Source organism: Electrona antarctica (assembly GCF_951216825.1).
Source record: "Electrona antarctica genome assembly, chromosome: 3".
Classification (NCBI taxonomy): Eukaryota; Metazoa; Chordata; class Actinopteri; order Myctophiformes; family Myctophidae; genus Electrona; species Electrona antarctica.
This window is the reverse complement of record NC_136808.1, coordinates 59,744,450-59,767,775: the sequence shown is the minus strand read 5'-3', so window position 1 is coordinate 59,767,775 and position 23,326 is coordinate 59,744,450. Positions and strand designations below refer to the sequence as shown.

The 23,326-nt window shown below is 44.2% G+C and overlaps 1 protein-coding gene across 1 annotated transcript in view; it reads left to right on the top strand.

Moving 5' to 3' along the window:
• The window catches only part of cog4 (component of oligomeric golgi complex 4), a 36,198-nt gene that overhangs the window by 1,278 nt on the left and 11,594 nt on the right, over window positions 1-23,326 (top strand). Inside the window, exons 3-16 of the mRNA XM_079496584.1 lie at window positions 1,230-1,344; window positions 1,460-1,634; window positions 2,098-2,291; window positions 3,533-3,638; window positions 4,774-4,931; window positions 6,540-6,598; window positions 11,051-11,175; window positions 11,374-11,492; window positions 13,242-13,408; window positions 14,120-14,285; window positions 14,677-14,739; window positions 14,947-15,060; window positions 15,197-15,289; window positions 16,862-16,945. Coding sequence (XP_079352710.1) covers window positions 1,230-1,344; window positions 1,460-1,634; window positions 2,098-2,291; window positions 3,533-3,638; window positions 4,774-4,931; window positions 6,540-6,598; window positions 11,051-11,175; window positions 11,374-11,492; window positions 13,242-13,408; window positions 14,120-14,285; window positions 14,677-14,739; window positions 14,947-15,060; window positions 15,197-15,289; window positions 16,862-16,945 — 1,738 coding nt within the window. The remainder of the gene's footprint in view (window positions 1-1,229; window positions 1,345-1,459; window positions 1,635-2,097; window positions 2,292-3,532; window positions 3,639-4,773; window positions 4,932-6,539; window positions 6,599-11,050; window positions 11,176-11,373; window positions 11,493-13,241; window positions 13,409-14,119; window positions 14,286-14,676; window positions 14,740-14,946; window positions 15,061-15,196; window positions 15,290-16,861; window positions 16,946-23,326) is intronic.

The window sequence follows — 23,326 nt, the reverse complement described above, 5'->3', positions numbered from 1 at the left end:
CTGGTTCATAGGACTTACAGAGGATGGGGTGAGTAAGAGTTTAGCTCTGGTCCAATAGGACTTACAGAGGATGGGGTGAGTAAGAGTTTAGCTCTGGTCCATAGGACTTACAGAGGATGGGGTGAGTAAGAGTTTAGCTCTGGTCCATAGGACTTCAGACAGGGGATGGGGTGAGTAAGAGTTTAGCTCTGGTCCATAGGACTTACAGAGGATGGGGTGAGTAGAGTTTAGCTCTGGTCCATAGGACTTACAGAGGATGGGGTGAGTAGAGTTTAGCTCTGGTCCATAGGACTTACAGAGGATGGGGTGAGTAAGAGTTTAGCTCTGGTCCATAGGACTTACAGAGGATGGGGTGAGTAAGAGTTTAGCTCTGGTCCATAGGACTTACAGAGGATGGGGTGAGTAAGAGTTTAGCTCTGGTCCATAGGACTTACAGAGGATGGGGTGAGTAGAGTTTAGCTCTGGTCCATAGGACTTACAGAGGATGGGGTGAGTAGAGTTTAGCTCTGGTCCATAGGACTTACAGAGGATGGGGTGAGTAAGAGTTTAGCTCTGGTCCAATAGGACTTCAGACAGAGGATGGGGTGAGTAGAGTTTAGCTCTGGACCATAGGACTTACAGAGGATGGGGTGAGTAGAGTTTAGCTCTGGACCATAGGACTGAGTAAGAGTTTAGCTCTGGTCCATAGGACTTACAGAGGATGGGGTGAGTAAGAATTCTAGTCCATAGGACTTCAGACAGATGATGGGGTGAGTAAGAGCTCTGGTCCATAGGACTTCAGACAGAGGATGGGGTGAGTAAGAGCTCTGGTCCATAGGACTTCAGACAGAGACCAAGAGTTCTTATAATTGTCACAGGGCCCACCCCCCCCGCCCCCCCCTGCATGTGAATGTCTGTGATCTTACATACTGTACATTTCATGTATTTCAAATACACAGCCATAGATTGGTACACTCCGCTCGCGGATAGCAACGCCACATGTGCGGGAAGTAATAATCTGCGTCACAGTGAATTATGTGTCCCTGTGTGGCACGAATCCTTTTGATATGGAGTCCGCTACCAAATTCATATCAAGTGTGGGGGGGTCCTTCGCATGAAAATGATTGAGAGACACTGATATTAGGCATTAGGTAATTCTCACTATATATATATATATACACACATTTGGACGTAGTAGTAGTAGTGAGTGATTTGGGACACAACCACTGATTACTACTTTGCTCCTTCAGGCCCAACTTACAGTTGATTGAAGGAGATGCTAGTCAGCTCGCAGGTATGATCACGTTCACCTGCAGCCTGGCGGAGAACGTGAGCCGAAAAGTACGACAGCTCGACCTGGCAAAGGTATAACACATCAACGCACTTTACACCTGGGTTATACAGTTTATATATTATATATATTTGCAGTTGGTTATACTCTGACATTTTGTGTTTTTCTCCCGCACCATTTGGTGAGCAGACGCGGCTTTATAAGGTCATCCAGCGAGCCGACGACATCCTAGACCTGAAGTTCTGCACGGACGGCGTGCAGACGGCGCTGCGTAACGAAGATTACGAACAGGCCGCCGCCCATATCCATCGCTACCTCTCACTGGACCAGTCAGTCATTGAGCTGAGCCGTCAGGGAGAAGAGAGTAAGAACGCACACAGAGTCAATGGCTGGGTTTCCCGAACGCATTTAGTGTAAGACTTGTAGTGCCGCACATGCTCAGATGCCCTCTAGGCCGCACACAGAAGCCTGTGAACATAGACATTCCGTGCATATTTGTGCCAAGCCATGGTAGGCCTCAGGTCTACCATTCTGAAATGTAATTTAATAATATTATACAAAAATGCAAAAATGATCTACAAGCTCACAATGTTTATTTATTTTACAAGTTTTAAAAGTATGCAGTGGAATAAGGCTTTAGGGATTAAAACTAGGAAAGACACACATTTGCAATATTACAATATCCAAAATCCCAGGCCATATCTTATCTAGTCATAAAGAACGATATATCTACACTATATAAATATATTGCCCGGCCCTAAAGCCTTTAAGCCTTCACATCACTAATGCAGACACCACAGTGCTCAGAAACTCTCTCCAATCTACAGGCAGTGCTGTGGATGCAAGTCTGACAATGTTACAGGAGGCGGAACAGAAACTGAAGATCATTGTGTCCGAGCGTCTGGATGAGGCGGTGGCAGCCGTGGACCTGGCACAAGTGGAGAGATTCTTCAAAATCTTCCCTCTGTTGGGCCTCCATCAGGAGGGCCTGGCCCGCTTTGGCAAATACCTCTGCAGCCAGGTCAGTGTACACGTACAGTACTGTCTGGGACAATGTCTGGGTTTCCCGAATGTATTTAGTGTATCTGAGCACATGCTCAGATGCCCTCTAGGCCGCACACAGAAGCCTGTGAACATAGACATTCCGTGCATAGATGTGCCACGCAATGGTAGGCCTGGTGTGTGTGTGTGTGTGTGTGTGTGTGTGTGTGTGTGTGTGTGTGTGTGTGTGTGTGTGTGTGTGTGTGTGTGTGTGTGTGTGTGTGTGTGTGTGTGTGTGTGTGTGTGTGTGTGTGTGTGTGTGTGTGTGTGTGTGAGAGAGAGATGTATTTTTATTTTAGTAAGTAAGTAAAGAGAGCCTACTGTCAGCTGTCCAGCAGTCCAAATATTATTACATTTCAGAATGGGTAGAGGAAAATATTCATGCAATACCTCTTGTCAACCATTAGGTGTCCTACCTGACCATAGAATAATATACTACTGTATGTTTCTTAACCCATTTTGGACTGAGGCCGATTCTAAAAACGCTTCTAAATCCTGAAAAACTTCAAATATTTATATAGCAGCATAAAAAAATTACATTTTAATACTATACACAGTACACACTGTACTGCAACACCACTTTTAGTGTTATCGTTGCTGTCGGGAGGAAACCTCCTAACTCCATTTGAGGTTTTTGATAATTTTTTGTATAAATCAGTGCTATTGAACACCCTTTATGTCTGTGTGTTGTTTCGAAAATATTGAACCAATGGAAAGTAGTAAAACACACACACTTTGGACAAAACCACACTTAACTCCATTAGACACTCTGTCTGCTAAAGCAACTAACTCCACCACCTCTCCCACTCTCATGCAAGTAATTGACAATATATGAAGTCACAACACCAACTTTGCTGAGGCAGTATTGCTTTGTTTTCAAAATAAGGTTTTCTTCATTTTAATGTGTTGACAAATTCTCTAAGCATTATCTTTAGTGTCTGCTGCCGAAAGCCTGAAACTCATGCCAAATTGATGTAAAATGTCCTTTGCCCTATTTATGTATTAAATGTAATGTATACCAGCGTTTCTGACAACGGTATGTTGTGTTCCAAAATAACCTGGGCTAGGACCCTGCAGCATTCGTTTTGGGAGTGGGACTTCCATGGGTGTGTTTCAGTCTGCATTCCAGTTCTGACAGACAATGGAGCTACCAGAAGTGTCACCAAAGTATGACTTTAACGTTCATCTCTCTGTTGTACACACACACACAACGGCTCCTAGCTGGCCTCCAAAGCTGAGGAGAACCTGCTTCTGGCTGCTGGTGGAGAGCTGGGGGAGAAGAGAGCAGCGCTGGTCTTTGCTGACACTCTGACGCTGTTGCTGGAAGGTGAGGAAAGGAAAGCACACGGCTGTCACTACCAGGACTAGAGTTGGGATCCTTTAGGACTTTTAATGATTCCTGTTAAGATTCCCTCTTAATGGTCCCATCTATCTAAATGTAAAAATCACACCCGTGTGAAGTGAGGGGTCTGTTTATGCAATGTTTGTGTTTACACAAACACTCAAAGCTGGCCATTCATTGTCAATGGCATTCAATGTATGTGTTAAGACAAAGCAAAGCAAAGTTCATTGTTTACCCAGGGTGAATGGACTAAGCTCGAGATGCTTGTTTACAGCCAGTCCCTGCTCATAGAACATTTCATGGTAGGGGTTCAATGCCGTGCTCAAGGGCACTTCAGCGGTGGTAATTTGAACGTGCCGGTCCGGGGATTCGAACTGGCGACCTTCCGATAACAAGACCGCTCCGCAAACCATTCGGCCACCGCTGCCCACTAACAACTAGACAACGTTTGTGTCTACACAAAACCTCAAAGCTGGACATAAGAGGGGCTAGCACCACTCAAAAATAAATGTACACAACACCAGATGACAGTGCTGTCAAACAAGTTTATTAAACTATATGAAATCTACAAAAAGAAGTTGAATCTGCAATGAACACAATTGTACACAATATGTTGTGAGAGGGTCCCTGATTCATCTCGCTCAGCTAAGCTTGGCCTGGGCTCTAGCGCACTGCGAAACAAGGATAGACTACCGCGCTCTGGCTGATACCGACAATAAGTCACTCTGAGCAGACTAATAAGGGAGTAAAGTAAGTAGTAAACTTGCTAGTGCTGCACAATTAATCGAAAAAAGATCGAGATCTAGATTCAGACACCTATGAAATCTCATTTTGAATGGTGGTGCAGCACCAGTTGGCTGTCAAATTAATTTGAGTTACTCTTATGGTTTTATTCTTTTATATATATAAATATTTATGGAAAAAATGAGTCGTGATCTCAATTCTTGTGGAGGAAAATCGAGATTCACATTTGAGCAAGAATCGTGCAGCACCAAAACTTACTTTAATCCCTGTTTGTATCTTTGTTTCTCACACAATTTGTGTCGTTATATTTATGTGAAGAGCTTTTAACAGGGTTACAAGTGTTTGTTGTTATTTATCATCATTAATTGTGCAACAGGCATCGCTCGTGTGGTGGAGACCCATCAGCCCATCGTAGAGACATACTATGGTCCAGGCCACCTGTACACCCTCATCACACACCTGCAGGAGGAGTGTGACCAACAGGCACAGAAGATAGTGGACACGTTCATCCAGCAGAGGGACTACCACAACAAGGTGGGCTACTAAACATTATTTGTGTGTGTGTGTGTGTGTGTGTGTGTGTGTGTGTGTGTGTGTGTGTGTGTGTGTGTGTGTGTGTGTGTGTGTGTGTGTGTGTGTGTGTGTGTGTGTGTGTGTGTGTGTGTGTGTGTGTGTGTGTGTGTGTGTGTGTGTGTGTGTGTGTGTGTGTGTGTCCTGTCCTGACTTTTAGTAAGGGCATTTTATGATTTGTACTTTATTACATTTCTTTTGTATATGAAACTGACATAGACATAGACAAAACACAACAAAATAAATGCATAACAAAACAAACACATAACAAAACAAAACAATATAACAGAGATGCACAGAAATATCCCGCAGTCCACCCCAGCCCCAATTCCAGACATATTTCTTCAGTGTATTTTCTAAAGTTGCAGCCCGTTCAGAGCTCACTATTTGTACGTCTCTAAATGTTTTGATGATTTGAACATGGTGGACCCTATTGGAAACAAGTGTAATGCTTAATTGGGTCGTCCACTCACGTCCACTCACAGCCTTTGTATTGAGTTTGTGCTTGAAATGTACTGTAATTCTGCAAACTGTTAATAAATTCTTCAATCAATCAATCAATCAAAGCCAGAAACTAATCAGAGTCCTGATACGTGCATATGGTAAAAGGCCCATTTTAAGTCATAGTCGTCCATCCTATTGAGCAGCCTGTATGACAGTCGCTCGTAAGCGGCCAATAGTCCCATCGAGGCATCCCAGAGGGATGGAGCAGGTGCAGATGGAGCCTTCCAGTCCTTGACCAACAGCCTCCTACCTGACATAATGGCCGTTTGTATCCATTCAGCTAAAGGAGGAGCAACATGCCTCAATGTGGAGTAAGGGCATTTTATCAGGTATTTGACCAATCTGGGAACTAAATCGTTACCAAGAAATGTCTTCACCAATGTGTTTCTAAAGGTGTCTAATAACATGTACTAAAAGTTTGAAATTCAACTCCCGTGGGAAATTGAGTTATTAGCATAATATGTGACCATACCCATAACATCCTATAAAAAGTCCAAATTTCATCATTCTTTAAGTAGCATGTGACATATGAAACTAGGGGGTTTTCATGATTCTGAATCCATTCCATGCATTCGTTTTGCACAAAAAACACTCCTTGGGCTAAATTAGGCCATATCCACTGTGCTGACCTCATCACGTTTGTGATTACGGCTATGGCCGTTTTCCTCCCAAGGAGTGTTTTTTGTGCAAAACTAATGCTTGCAATGGATTCAGAATCATGAAAACACCCTAGTTTCATATGTCACATGCTACTTAAAGAATGATGAAATTTGGACTTTTTTGCCTTATATAGGATGTTATGGGTATGGTCTCATATTATGCTAATAACTCAATTTCCACGGGAGTTGAATTTCAAACTTTTAGTACATGTTATTAGACACCTTTAGAAACACATTGGTGAAGAAATCTCTTGGTAACGATTTAAATCCCAGATTTTTATAGATTTCTCTTACTATTTGCGTGATATCGTCGTCGGAACGCTCGCCCCTTGCCTGTGTAGATGAGGTGTAAATTACACGTGACGTCTAGCTTGTGAAGTAATAACGTGAGCTTGGATGTGTGGTGTAGTTTCAGATCGTCCAGAACAGCATGATGAGGAGCGCCCCACCGGAGAGAATCGAGCCCAGGTACGTGATGACGTTCTCACCCTTTATGCTGGCCAGTGGTGGAAAAAGTACTCAAATGTTTTTGCTTAAAGGAGAATTCCATACTAGAAGGATTTCTTACCTTTTATTTGTAGTTGTTACGTCCCCACCAAAGAGGTCCAGGTGTTATTTTGTGCAAAAGTGCATTATTGGCTATTTCCCCTACCATAAGCCCTCAATGGGGGTTGGGGTTTTGTGCTAATTCGCTTATTTCCATCGAAATAAGTAGTAAAGTGTGCCGCTTGGGATACTATTTACATTATGAAGAAAGGATATATTAAAAAAGCGATGGAAATAAGCGAATTAGCACAACACCCCATATAGCCCTATTCAATTCAATGCAATTCATTGAGGGCTTATGGTAGGGGAAATAGCCAATAATGCGCTTTTGCACAAAATAACACCTGGACCTCTTGGTGGTGGGGATGTAACAACTACAAATAAGGTAAGAAAGCCTTCTAGTATGGAATTATCCTTTTAAGTAAAAGTACCAATACTGCACCAATACTGCAATGTAGAACTACTTCGTTACAAGTAAAATATCTGGAATTCAAAATGTACTTGAGTAAAAGTACAAAGGTATTGGAATTAAAATGTACAAAGGTATTGGAATCAAAATGTACTTAAAGTACCAAAAGTAGAAAGTACTCACTATGGAGAATTTCAAGTCTTATGTGTATGTGGCTCAGGAGGTAGAGCAGGTCGTCCAATGATCCATGGGTCGGCGGTTCGAATCCCGGCTCCTCCTGTCTACATGTCGAAGTGTCCTTGGGCAAGACACTGAACCCCTAATTTCTCCCGATGTGCTGGTTGGTACCTTGCATGGCTTCCGCTGCAATCGGTGTATGAATGTGTGTGTGAATGGGTGAATGTGGGTGAATGTAATGCACAATCTATGTAAAACGCCTTGGATAAAGGCGCTATATAAATGCACCATTTACCATATCTACAAGCTTTTCAGATTTTCAAAAGAAATGTATATAGGGCTGAAGTGTTGCAACAATATTTACTGTACAACCAATTATAGCAAGTGAGGGAGGTGGTGGGTCAGTTTAGAATATCAATCACTAAATGAATCAGTAAATAAGTTTAACTGCAATTTATTAAACCAAAAGCAAAATAAAGTTTAAAATAAAATATTAATTTATAAGCAAAACAAAAAAGCCTCAAAAGGGTTTCTGTGAATCAATTAAGTGTCCTGGGCCTGGCACGGTCCAGTGTTATAACGGTTGTCCTGGGCCTGGCACGGTCTTGGGCCTGGCACGGTCCTGGTCCTGGGCCTGGCACGGTCCAAAAACTAAACTCAAATGTCCAAAAGAAATCAAATCCCAACGAGTCTATGTGGCCAGTCTCCTCTGACCACCCTTAAACTCTTCTACAAAGTTTGTCCTTTAAAAATCCAATATCCAGGAAGTAGGAACAATACACAATGGAAATAAAGTTGTTTCTCCTGGTAGAAATCCGAAAAAAGATCCAAATAGAATATAGCAAGACTTGGGAAAAGATCCTCTTGCTCATCCAGCTCTCTCTGTTCACCTCCACTCTGGACTGACAGTCACACTCTCCAGGTGGCCCAAACATTCTGATTGCCCATCACTCAATCAGGCTAGGTGAGCCTTGAGTAGAGATTGTTCCCATAGCAACACATGCACTACAGCCCTACCATGAACTCCTCACTGGCTTCTTGTAGCACATAGTCCAGAAGATAAATAGTAAAGTCACATAGACCAGCAGATTAGTTGAAAATAATAAATAATTAATTTAAACATTGCAAAAAAAAAAATACATATTAGAAACAATGTGACTCTGGGCACAGAATTTTAGGTGGAGGGGGGGGGGGGTTATATGCATATATTTACATACTGGGTCATGATTGGTCCCTCACTACTTCGGAGGGAGTGAAATCCAATCACAACTGAGACCAAATCCTCTGAGGTGTATATAAGTATATATTTTTTCTCACATTTATTTGTCTGGTTTCCAGGCTGGGGGTGCTTCATAAACGGGCATTTATTTGTACTTCAGGCATTCTCATTTCCCTCCGTGTCATGCTGTGAGAACCTGTATGTTCACACAAAAAATATCAAATTACATCACATAATACTGATCAAACATACAGTAAATGAAAATACAAACATGAACGTGTCCAACAAACAAGAAATCTAAAGTAGAATACCTTGTTGGCCGCTTTGTTGTGGAAAAGAGGTCCTAGATTCTTGAGTCACTTAAAGTCTTTAGAATGTTGCTTTGGCTTCAGACGTCTTTCTTATAGCAGTTCGATATCACACTAACACTGTAAGAGTACAGAGGTCAGAGGTCAGACCAGAGTCTGAGTGAGATAAATGTTTGCACCACCTGTGTGCAATGACATGCAATCAATCATGCATCAATCAGTCAATCAATCATGGTCCAGTGTAGCTACGACAGACTTTATCACATCATGTTTTACATTTTTAACCTCACATGAAATCAATTTTGAATCAAATATTCATTATGTATCATGAAATTAAGATGAATAATTATGCTTTATGAACTTATGACCATGAATTTTGTATTTGAGCTATTTTAGTATTTTTATAGTAAGCATTTTAATAGCAGCACTTATGACTCATTTAGCTGGTGGACCCCCCTGTCCACCAGCTAAATGAGTCATACCGTAGTTAGGAACCAAATGGACCCATACAGGGACACATACATTTGGTACTAATGAAACCATCTAATGGCCCCTACACACTGTAGGAGTTTTAAAGTTGTCGGTGAGTCATCAGATCGTTATGTATTTCACACTGCAGGAGTCTGTCATTATATCGTTATCGTTGTGGCTTTCACACTAAACGATTGGTCGCCGACTAGGCATCACACACACTGCAAGAGTTCACCAATAAGATGCGATCCAGACCCGATACATATAGGCTACAATCTACATCATTTGTTTTTTATTCCAATTCATTTTGACATCTCATGCACGTGCAGGATACCGTGATACAAGCGCGAGACCGACACAGGACGCTGGATGCATCTCTCTCTCTCTCTCTCTCTCTCTCTCTCTCTCTCTCCGTGCACGCCACACACACAGGAATAGCCAGGCTACACAGGGCGAAATGTTTGTGATAGCCTATAGCCTATACGTGCACTATAGCGAGACAGGACGTTACATCTTGATTTTCATTAAATAACTCTGTCTCTCTCACACACACACACACACACACACACAGTGCACGAGGTCCAAAAGTTTGCTCTGCACTGTTGATTCCGATGCGCTTTTATCAACTCCATCCATTTCATACTGTACGATGTCCAGTCGGCGACAGAGCCAAATATCAACCCTGCTTGATATTCAGATGCGGTCGGGAAGGCGTCGGCGAGCACTTTTATCGGCGCTAAATCTTCTCGCAGAGCCTTTCACACACAGCGAGCCAAACCTCGGCGATCAAAGCCCGATCTTGCGTCAGATCAGGAGTTTTGTCGGCGCTTGCAGAGGGCAGACAGGGTAGGGGTCGAAGGTTATGAGGTGATGTTCTTCCTCTTTTGCACTAGGTATATTGGTGTGTGGTTTTTTAATGTTGTAAGTATGGGTCACTGTGTGCCTTTGTTGTCTTGTATTGTGTATTGTTTTGTATTGTATCTGTAGCTGCAGGGCGGGTCCTTGGGGTCCAAGACACATTTCTCCCTTGGGAGACAAAATAAAGAAACCTTGAGCTCCAAAAATGGTCCCGACAGCATAATCGGAGCAAATATCGTGTGTGTACGAGCCATAAGTCCATGCCTTGCATGGTTTCCGCCGCCATTGGTGTATGAATGTGTTTGTGTGAATGGGTGAATGTAATGCACAATCTATGTAAAGCGCCTTGGATAAAGGCGCTATATAAATGCACCATTTACCATTTATCCATAATAAAGTATAAATCATGGATAAGGGGTCAGGGCCTTTTCGGGGAGGGGTCAGAATAAATTATGATTGTTATTCGTCTCAACTGCTCTCTCTGAGTTAACTTAGCACAGGATTTGACAGTGTAGAATGGGGTTCCAGAGATTTAAACAGGATTTTACAGTGTAGAATGGGGTTCCAGAGATTTAAACATTTGACAGTGTAGAATGGGGTTCCAGAGATTTAAACATTTGACAGTGTAGAATGGGGTTCCAGAGATTTAAACATTTGACAGTGTAGAATGGGGTTCCAGAGATTTAAACATTTGACAGTGTAGAATGGGGTTCCAGAGATTTAAACATTTGACAGTGTAGAATGGGGTTCCAGAGATTTAAACATTTTGGGTCCATGGCCTAATCCTAATGCATATAAAACTGGAGGTCCTTGAGAATCATTGTGCATCCTAGTATATGTGCTTCTGATGTTGTCTGAACAGGGAATTGGACCCCGTCCTGATGGAGGTGACCCTGATGATCATTCTAGTATATGTGCTTCTGTCTGAACAGGGAACTGGACCCCGTCCTGATGGAGGTGACCCTGATGAATGCCCGCGCTGAGCTCTACTTGCGCTTCCTGCGTCGTCGCATGATGGCCGACTTTGAGGTTGGCGACGCACAGAGCACCACACAGGGTATGCACAAGTAGATTCATGAAAAACATGGACCAAAACCCAAACTGCTCAAATCCTTTGAGTTGTTGTTGAGGGAGTTTTTTCTGATGTTTGCCCACACACACACACATCCACACACACACACACACACATCCACACACACACACACACACACACACACACACACACACACACACACACACACACACACACACACAGATCACCAGAAGGGCGTGGAGAAGCTGCTCAAACACTGCGGGCTGAGCACCACCATGCAGGAGGTCATTGGTTACTACATTCCAATGGAGGAGTACTACATGAGAGAGACCGTCAGCAAGGTACAGTACCTGTCTGTCTGTCTGTCTGTCTGTCTGTCTGTCTGTCTGTCTGTCTGTCTGTCTGTCTGTCTGTCTGTCTGTCTGTCTGTCTGTCTGTCTGTCTGTCTGTCTGTCTGTCTGTCTGTCTGTCTGTCTGTCTGTCTGTCTGTCTGTCTGTCTGTCTGTCTGTCTGTCTGTCTGTCTGTCTGTCTGCAAGGGCATTGCTTCTCAGAGTGGGGTCATCATTTTAACTGCTCATTGGTACCAAATGTATGTGTCCCTGACAGGGATGGAGCTCGATAACCGATACCCGAAATTCTTATTGAGTTTATTGAGTACCCGTTATCAATAAGCTTTGGGCTTAAGTTAATCGCCCACGCTGGCACAAACATGTCTAAAAGTGTATTGATACCTGGCAACAGAGTAAACAACATTACGTGTTTAAAGTCACATATTAACCAGTTAACAGTTCCTTTAATATTATTTTATTGGTAAAAAAGGTCAATTGCCTTCCGTGTGTTAGAAAAGTACTGTAGTTGAAGGCCCTAGTAAAATATACTGGTTCTGTTCAGAATTTATTATCTCCCATTTTTCCACAAAATAATAGAAAATGCTGGATAAGAACCCTGCTCGTTAAGCCTGATCGATAAGGTGATCGTTATCAATAAATAATTAACGAGCTCCATCCCTAGACTCCCTGTATGGGTCCATTTGGTTCCTAACTCCATTTTATGTGTGTCAGTAACAGTTTTTGTATTGACTTCGTTTTAAAATGTACCCAATACCTAAAACCACAACAATATTGATCAATGGAGATTGGTCTTGAGAGTAATCTTTGACCAGTAGTATCTATATAGCCTGGCTAATAAGCCAGACCGAATCAGCCGTTGGCAAAAAAACATTGCCTGCCGGCGGATTACGGTCTGGAGAGGATCAATTGTACGCCCATTTCCTACACCAGAGAACTGGTGTGGCCAATCGGGACACGGTATGCAATATTGGCGGGCTTTGGTACAGTGACGTTCAATGCTTGAGACCTTTGACTGACAGTAGCTCTGACCAATTGCGTCAAAGAGAAAATGTTTGAACCCGCCCCCCGGGAAACAAGATCCATACACAGCATCTCCAGACTCAAATACCACACGACAGTGTGATTTGAATCTGGCTTATTAGCCAGGCTAGTATCTATATACTTTCTTTGACTCAAGAACTGGATTTGATTTCTTTGTCCACCACTGGTCTCTCTCTGCAGGCATGTGCACACATAGACATCAAAGGGGGCTTCAGCCCCTGCCCTTTTACCCGTCTGTAAAACAGCTGCCCTCTCCAGACCATGAATGCAGCATTTATTACATGGTGAAAGAAATGCAAATGCCCTCCTCTCCTCTCCTCTCCTCTCCTCTCCTCTCCTCTCCTCTCCTCTCCTCTCCTCTCCTCTCCTCTCCTCTCCTCTCCCCTCCCCTCCCCTCTCCTCCTCTCCTCTCCTCTCCTCTCCTTTCCATGCCGTACCCGAGAATTGCTTTTTTCCTGAACTCTCCTGATCTTGAACGCAGCATTTTGCGTTGAAAGAATTTGTTTAGAATTCCATGTCATTTCCGCATCTCCAGTAGCCAACGAGTGCGGGGGTCGCGCCGGGAAAATAGCAGATCTACAAGCTCTCAGCGCATCGAGCTTGTAGATCCGCTATTTTAGTCCAAAAGTGCCCTTTTACGGAATGTCAGCCCCTGCCTCTGTAACACTCTCTGCATGTCCCTGTGCCTCTGCCCCCAGGCTGTAGCGATGGACACCTGGGAGAAGGGTCAGCTGACCTCCAGCATGGTGGACGACTGTTTCTACATCGTGAAGAAGTGCATCGGCAGAGCTCTGTCCAGCTCCAGCATCGACTGCCTCTGTGCCATGATCAACCACTCCACCTCTATGCTGGAGGCTGAGTTCAGGTACACCTGCATCATGTCCTCCCCCTCTGTGCCATGATCAACCACTCCACCTCTATGCTGGAGGCTGACTTCAGGTACACCTGCATCATGTCCTCCCCCTCTGTGCCATGATCAACCACTCCACCTCTATGCTGGAGGCTGACTTCAGGTACACCTGCATCATGTCCTCCCCCTCTGTGCCATGATCAACCACTCCAACTCTATGCTGGAGGCTGACTTCAGGTACACCTGCATCATGTCCTCCCCCTCTGTGCCATGATCAACCACTCCACCTCTATGCTGGAGGCTGACTTCAGGTACACCTGCATCATGTCCTCCCCCTCTGTGCCATGATCAACCACTCCACCTCTATGCTGGAGGCTGAGTTCAGGTACACCTGCATCATGTCCTCCCCCTCTGTGCCATGATCAACCACTCCACCTCTATGCTGGAGGCTGACTTCAGGTACACCTGCATCATGTCCTCCCCCTCTGTGCCATGATCAACCACTCCACCTCTATGCTGGAGGCTGACTTCAGGTACACCTGCATCATGTCCTCCCAACCACAGGGTGGGGGTTACAGGGAGGTGTTGTACAATAACAGGGTTTCTGTTCTGTCGTCTCCCATACAGGGAGGTGTTGTACAATAACAGGGTTTCTGTTCTGTTGTCTCCCATACAGGGAGGTGTTGTACAATAACAGGGTTTCTGTTCTGTTGTCTCCCCATACAGGGAGGTGTTGTACAATAAGCTGAGGCAGGGTTTCCCCGCCACCACCCTGCAGGACTTCCAGCGAGGCGTCAGCAGTGCAGTCAGCCTCATGCAGAGCAGCCTCCAGCAGGGCAAGTTCAACACGACGGGCATCGAGAGCGCCGAGAACGCCAAAGCCACGTTCCTGGTAAGAAATAGAAAGAGGACGATGAAGCGATCCGCGTACATTTGTGACCAAATTTGACTGAGAGACTGCCATCGCGCAAATTCCAGCTTTTCACCAGAGGAGAAAAACCTTTTTTTTATTTTTTTCCCCCTGTTTCGCTGTTTCTCTGCAAGACATTACTCTATAAGCCATATCTCCTAAACTGGTGGGTCAAACTGAACAACCAATATGTCAATTTAAAGCTATGATTCCCTGCTTTCATATGACATGAAAAAACGAAAATTCAAAAAAATCCAATGGCAGTCCCTCAGTCAAATTTAGTCACATGTCTTGATTCAATCTGAGTGTACAAATGGACCCTTAACAACAGGTCCATTATCAAACATTGGCTCTGGTTTCTTTTTTACGTCAGGTAACTTTGAACAACGTGGAGGTGTGCAGTGAGAACATCACTACGTTGAAGAGGAACCTGGAGGTACGCTGACACCATGTGCTTCTCCTCTTTGTGTCGTGTATGAAAGATCAAAAAAACTAAATCAATCTTCATCATTTTGAGCTTGCAGATCGGCTATTTTAGGCGTGCCCACATGATGCGCAACCAAGTATAATTCATAACTTCACCAGACAGCATGTCTCATTCCTTCAGAATTGAAGACGACTATCTCTCTTTCTCTTTCCACAGAATGACTGTTCCAAGTTGTTCTCGCAGGGGCCGGGTTCAGGCGAACAAGCCAAGATTGACAGCTGTCTGTCAGACCTCGTCAACACATCCAGCAAGTTCAAAGATCTGCTGCAGGTTAGTTTAGCTTATTTGCACTGTTGCACATGATTTAAATCATATAATAAAAGTGAAGATGGTGTGCTTTTAATCCATGGGTCCAGCTCTAGTGAAGATGGTGTGCTTTGTGTTTCTATTCTGTCTGTGTTCCCAGGAGGGTCTAACTGAGCTGAACACCACCGCCATAAAACCCCAGGTCAAACCCTGGATCAGCTCCTTCCTGTCCATCTCCCACAACATAGAAGAGGTAGTGGGCTTTTTCCTCTAGTCCAGTGGTTTTCAAACCTTTTCATACCAAGGCCCATTATTTATTCAGCATTTGAGCCACGGAACCACCATTTGATAAGAATTAGCCTCTCGGACCCAAGAGTTAGTTGTTGATAAGATTTTATCCACATTTCAATGCTGTATTGTTGTGGTACCACTAGGAGATATAAGAGGCAAATCGTTAATCAAAATAACAATTCTTCTACATTCTCTAATTGTGTATACTTGTAAATTAAGTAATGTAGATGTTTAGCAATAATTGAACTCTTGAGAACGTAAAATTAAGGGTCCATTTGGTTTCATTTTACACTAATCATTTTACACTCTAATTTTACTCTCCAATCATTTTATGATTAAATATTTATATAAGGGTCCATTTGGTTACCAACTCTCCATCATTTAGCTGGGGACCACCCGGAACCCCCTCAAGGACCACTGGTGGTCCCCGGACCACTGGTTGAAAACCTCTCCATCATTTAGCTGGGGACCACCCGGAACCCCCTCAAGGACCACTGGTGGTCCCCGGACCACTGGTTGAAAACCTCTCCATCATTTAGCTGGGGACCACCCGGAACCCCCTCAAGGACCACTGGTGGTCCCCGGACCACTGGTTGAGAACCTCTCCATCATTTAGCTGGGGACCACCCGGAACCCCCTCAAGGACCACTGGTGGTCCCCGGACCACTGGTTGAGAACCTCTCCATCATTTAGCTGGGGACCACCCGGAACCCCCTCAAGGACCACTGGTGGTCCCCGGACCACTGGTTGAGAACCACTGCTCTAGTCACATAATAAAGCCATCCGTTGTCTCTGTCGGGGGCGGGGCTGAATCCTTGTATATCCACATTTCATCTTTTCATGTTTTTTCACACTTGAATGCCCTTAAATCAGGGGTCGGATGGTAAGTAGGCCAGGGCGATTCTTTTCTAAAGCCATTATGATGGGCCAGAGCACAATCAATGGCTAAATTAACCCGTTTTGGGCGGGAACCCCTTTTGGTGTTAGCATTATGTTATGCTTTAGCTATTGAAAAATAGCAGATCTACAAGCTCATAGCGCGCCACCAAGTGGCGCGCTACGAGCTTGTAGGTCTGCTATTTTTGAAAAATCGAAGAACGACCGACATAGAAACATAGCTTTTTCAGAAAACTGTCAGGATGTAGAAGACATTTATATAATCTGATCTCAGGTCAAAATGGGTTAAGAACTGGAACATGCGAAAAAAAAAGAAGAAAAAAAACACGGTATATACAATAACGTAGATGCCGCTATTTTGGGGAAATTGTAAAGCAATTTGAAGATTTTTGCCCATAATGACATGTCCAAATAGGGCCACCTATTGAAATGGGCAAGTGGGTTTTTATAAATATTGAATCAATAAAAAAGTATTAACAAGAGCTTGTGACTAAATAACTACATTAGATACATTGGAACACACATTATTGTTTCCCCCCCGTTTCCTGAAAAGTGACTGTTTTGGACATATCTTTCCAAGCCAACTCCCACAGAGGCTGCTGATTCATGTGGACTTACCGTATGTGTTTGTGTGTAGGAGGAGTTTAACGACTATGAGGCCAACGACCCCTGGGTACAGCAGCTCATTGTTAGCCTGGAGCAACTCATGGCTGAGTTCAAGGTACGTAGACAGTCGCTGTGCAGAAACCACTGCTCAGACCAGGGGTGGGCAACTTTGACAACTTTCCACACTCACTCCCTAGGGCCACATATTACTGTGAGATATTACTGTCGCAATGCGTTTTGAGCTTGTAGATCGGCTATTTTTGCTATATTCTAATTTAAATCTCGATTTAAAAAAAAAAAAAATTGGAATCCTGAAAATTAACATTTTTATGTAATTTCAAATGCCTTTAATTGTGTTGAAGCAATGAGCTACTAATTTAGTAATTACAGCGGGTCATGTTTGCATGTTGTGAAATTGTAAACAGCTGAAAGCAATATTATATCAGTATTCTGACATTAACCTGAGGGCCACATTAAGTGAAGGTGGGGGCCGCATGTGGCCCCCGGGCCGCCAGTTGCCCAGCCCTGGCTCAGACCGAGAGGCAACAAACGCGTCTCGCTTTTTGGAAAGTCCTACACAGTCCTACACAGTACACACCACCGATTACACAGTCCTACACAGTCCTACACAGTACACACCACCGATTACACAGTCCTACACAGTCCTACACAGTACACACCACCGATTACACAGTCCTACACAGTCCTACACAGTACACACCACCGATTACACAGTCCTACACAGTCCTACACAGTACACACCACCGATTACACAGTCCTACACAGTACACACCACCGATTAGCCATGTTTTTGACCAAAGTTTCCATTTGAGAACATTCCACTTTGCTTTAATCCCTATGCATACTGTACAACCTCCATGCAGTGTGTCTAGGTCTCTATACATACTGTACAACCTCCATGCAGTGTGTCTAGGTCTCTATACATACTGTACAACCTCCATGCAGTGTGTCTAGGTCTCTATACATACTGTACAACCTCCATGCAGTGTGTCTAGGTCTCTTCATACTGTACAACCTCCATGCAGTGTGTCTAGGTCTCTATACATACTGTACAACCTCCATGCAGTGTGTCTAGGTCTCTATACATACTGTACAACCTCCATGCAGTGTGTCTAGGTCTCTTCATACTGTACAACCTCCATGCAGTGTGTCTAGGTCTCTTCATACTGTACAACCTCCATGCAGTGTGTCTAGGTCTCTTCATACTGTACAACCTCCATGCAGTGTGTCTAGGTCTCTACTGTACAACCTCCATGCAGTGTGTCTAGGTCTCTATACATACTGTACAACCTCCATGCAGTGTGTCTAGGTCTCTATACATACTGTACAACCTCCATGCAGTGTGTCTAGGTCTCTTCATACTGTACAACCTCCATGCAGTGTGTCTAGATCTCTTCATACTGTACAACCTCCATGCAGTGTGTCTAGGTCTCTATACATACTGTACAACCTCCATGCAGTGTGTCTAGGTCTCTATACATACTGTACAACCTCCATGCAGTGTGTCTAGGTCTCTATACATACTGTACAACCTCCATGCAGTGTGTCTAGGTCTCTTCATACTGTACAACCTCCATGCAGTGTGTCTAGGTCTCTTCATACTGTACAACCTCCATGCAGTGTGTCTAGGTCTCTATACATACTGTACAACCTCCATGCAGTGTGTCTAGATCTCTTCATACTGTACAACCTCCATGCAGTGTGTCTAGGTCTCTATACATACTGTACAACCTCCATGCAGTGTGTCTAGATCTCTTCATACTGTACAACCTCCATGCAGTGTGTCTAGGTCTCTATACATACTGTACAACCTCCATGCAGTGTGTCTAGGTCTCTTCATACTGTACAACCTCCATGCAGTGTGTCTAGATCTCTTCATACTGTACAACCTCCATGCAGTGTGTCTAGGTCTCTTCATACTGTACAACCTCCATGCAGTGTGTCTAGGTCTCTACTGTACAACCTCCATGCAGTGTGTCTAGGTCTCTATACATACTGTACAACCTCCATGCAGTGTGTCTAGATCTCTTCATACTGTACAACCTCCATGCAGTGTGTCTAGATCTCTTCATACTGTACAACCTCCATGCAGTGTGTCTAGGTCTCTTCATACTGTACAACCTCCATGCAGTGTGTCTAGGTCTCTACTGTACAACCTCCATGCAGTGTGTCTAGGTCTCTATACATACTGTACAACCTCCATGCAGTGTGTCTAGGTCTCTATACATACTGTACAACCTCCATGCAGTGTGTCTAGGTCTCTTCATACTGTACAACCTCCATGCAGTGTGTCTAGGTCTCTATACATACTGTACAACCTCCATGCAGTGTGTCTAGGTCTCTATACATACTGTACAACCTCCATGCAGTGTGTCTAGGTCTCTTCATACTGTACAACCTCCATGCAGTGTGTCTAGGTCTCTATACATACTGTACAACCTCCATGCAGTGTGTCTAGGTCTCTATACATACTGTACAACCTCCATGCAGTGTGTCTAGGTCTCTTCATACTGTACAACCTCCATGCAGTGTGTCTAGGTCTCTTCATACTGTACAACCTCCATGCAGTGTGTCTAGGTCTCTTCATACTGTACAACCTCCATGCAGTGTGTCTAGGTCTCTACTGTACAACCTCCATGCAGTGTGTCTAGGTCTCTATACATACTGTACAACCTCCATGCAGTGTGTCTAGGTCTCTATACATACTGTACAACCTCCATGCAGTGTGTCTAGGTCTCTTCATACTGTACAACCTCCATGCAGTGTGTCTAGATCTCTTCATACTGTACAACCTCCATGCAGTGTGTCTAGGTCTCTATACATACTGTACAACCTCCATGCAGTGTGTCTAGGTCTCTATACATACTGTACAACCTCCATGCAGTGTGTCTAGGTCTCTATACATACTGTACAACCTCCATGCAGTGTGTCTAGGTCTCTTCATACTGTACAACCTCCATGCAGTGTGTCTAGGTCTCTTCATACTGTACAACCTCCATGCAGTGTGTCTAGGTCTCTATACATACTGTACAACCTCCATGCAGTGTGTCTAGATCTCTTCATACTGTACAACCTCCATGCAGTGTGTCTAGGTCTCTATACATACTGTACAACCTCCATGCAGTGTGTCTAGATCTCTTCATACTGTACAACCTCCATGCAGTGTGTCTAGGTCTCTATACATACTGTACAACCTCCATGCAGTGTGTCTAGGTCTCTTCATACTGTACAACCTCCATGCAGTGTGTCTAGATCTCTTCATACTGTACAACCTCCATGCAGTGTGTCTAGGTCTCTTCATACTGTACAACCTCCATGCAGTGTGTCTAGGTCTCTACTGTACAACCTCCATGCAGTGTGTCTAGGTCTCTATACATACTGTACAACCTCCATGCAGTGTGTCTAGATCTCTTCATACTGTACAACCTCCATGCAGTGTGTCTAGATCTCTTCATACTGTACAACCTCCATGCAGTGTGTCTAGGTCTCTTCATACTGTACAACCTCCATGCAGTGTGTCTAGGTCTCTACTGTACAACCTCCATGCAGTGTGTCTAGGTCTCTATACATACTGTACAACCTCCATGCAGTGTGTCTAGGTCTCTATACATACTGTACAACCTCCATGCAGTGTGTCTAGGTCTCATCATACTGTACAACCTCCATGCAGTGTGTCTAGGTCTCTACTGTACAACCTCCATGCAGTGTGTCTAGGTCTCTATACATACTGTACAACCTCCATGCAGTGTGTCTAGGTCTCTATACATACTGTACAACCTCCATGCAGTGTGTCTAGGTCTCTTCATACTGTACAACCTCCATGCAGTGTGTCTAGATCTCTATACATACTGTACAACCTCCATGCAGTGTGTCTAGGTCTCTACTGTACAACCTCCATGCAGTGTGTCTAGGTCTCTATGCATACTGTACAACCTCCATGCAGTGTGTCTAGGTCTCTACTGTACAACCTCCATGCAGTGTGTCTAGGTCTCTATGCATACTGTACAACCTCCATGCAGTGTGTCTAGGTCTCTATACATACTGTACAACCTCCATGCAGTGTGTCTAGGTCTCTACTGTACAACCTCCATGCAGTGTGTCTAGGTCTCTACTGTACAACCTCCATGCAGTGTGTCTAGGTCTCTACTGTACAACCTCCATGCAGTGTGTCTAGGTCTCTACTGTACAACCTCCATGCAGTGTGTCTAGGTCTCTACTGTACAACCTCCATGCAGTGTGTCTAGGTCTCTATACATACTGTACAACCTCCATGCAGTGTGTCTAGGTCTCTATACATACTGTACAACCTCCATGCAGTGTGTCTAGGTCTCTTCATACTGTACAACCTCCATGCAGTGTGTCTAGGTCTCTATACATACTGTACAACCTCCATGCAGTGTGTCTAGGTCTCTTCATACTGTACAACCTCCATGCAGTGTGTCTAGGTCTCTTCATACTGTACAACCTCCATGCAGTGTGTCTAGGTCTCTTCATACTGTACAACCTCCATGCAGTGTGTCTAGGTCTCTATACATACTGTACAACCTCCATGCAGTGTGTCTAGGTCTCTATGCATACTGTACAACCTCCATGCAGTGTGTCTAGGTCTCTTCATACTGTACAACCTCCATGCAGTGTGTCTAGGTCTCTATACATACTGTACAACCTCCATGCAGTGTGTCTAGGTCTCTTCATACTGTACAACCTCCATGCAGTGTGTCTAGGTCTCTATACATACTGTACAACCTCCATGCAGTGTGTCTAGGTCTCTATGCATACTGTACAACCTCCATGCAGTGTGTCTAGGTCTCTTCATACTGTACAACCTCCATGCAGTGTGTCTAGGTCTCTATGCATACTGTACAACCTCCATGCAGTGTGTCTAGGTCTCTATACATACTGTACAACCTCCATGCAGTGTGTCTAGGTCTCTTCATACTGTACAACCTCCATGCAGTGTGTCTAGGTCTCTATACATACTGTACAACCTCCATGCAGTGTGTCTAGGTCTCTATACATACTGTACAACCTCCATGCAGTGTGTCTAGGTCTCTTCATACTGTACAACCTCCATGCAGTGTGTCTAGGTCTCTTCATACTGTACAACCTCCATGCAGTGTGTCTAGGTCTCTATACATACTGTACAACCTCCATGCAGTGTGTCTAGGTCTCTATACATACTGTACAACCTCCATGCAGTGTGTCTAGGTCTCTTCATACTGTACAACCTCCATGCAGTGTGTCTAGGTCTCTATACATACTGTACAACCTCCATGCAGTGTGTCTAGGTCTCTATACATACTGTACAACCTCCATGCAGTGTGTCTAGGTCTCTATACATACTGTACAACCTCCATGCAGTGTGTCTAGGTCTCTTCATACTGTACAACCTCCATGCAGTGTGTCTAGGTCTCTATACATACTGTACAACCTCCATGCAGTGTGTCTAGGTCTCTTCATACTGTACAACCTCCATGCAGTGTGTCTAGGTCTCTTCATACTGTACAACCTCCATGCAGTGTGTCTAGGTCTCTATACATACTGTACAACCTCCATGCAGTGTGTCTAGGTCTCTTCATACTGTACAACCTCCATGCAGTGTGTCTAGGTCTCTTCATACTGTACAACCTCCATGCAGTGTGTCTAGGTCTCTATACATACTGTACAACCTCCATGCAGTGTGTCTAGGTCTCTTCATACTGTACAACCTCCATGCAGTGTGTCTAGGTCTCTATACATACTGTACAACCTCCATGCAGTGTGTCTAGGTCTCTATGCATACTGTACAACCTCCATGCAGTGTGTCTAGGTCTCTTCATACTGTACAACCTCCATGCAGTGTGTCTAGATCTCTATACATACTGTACAACCTCCATGCAGTGTGTCTAGGTCTCTATACATACTGTACAACCTCCATGCAGTGTGTCTAGGTCTCTATGCATACTGTACAACCTCCATGCAGTGTGTCTAGGTCTCTTCATACTGTACAACCTCCATGCAGTGTGTCTAGGTCTCTTCATACTGTACAACCTCCATGCAGTGTGTCTAGATCTCTATACATACTGTACAACCTCCATGCAGTGTGTCTAGGTCTCTATACATACTGTACAACCTCCATGCAGTGTGTCTAGGTCTCTATACATACTGTACAACCTCCATGCAGTGTGTCTAGGTCTCTATGCATACTGTACAACCTCCATGCAGTGTGTCTAGGTCTCTATACATACTGTACAACCTCCATGCAGTGTGTCTAGGTCTCTATACATACTGTACAACCTCCATGCAGTGTGTCTAGATCTCTATACATACTGTACAACCTCCATGCAGTGTGTCTAGGTCTCTATACATACTGTACAACCTCCATGCAGTGTGTCTAGGTCTCTATACATACTGTACAACCTCCATGCAGTGTGTCTAGGTCTCTATACATACTGTACAACCTCCATGCAGTGTGTCTAGGTCTCTTCATACTGTA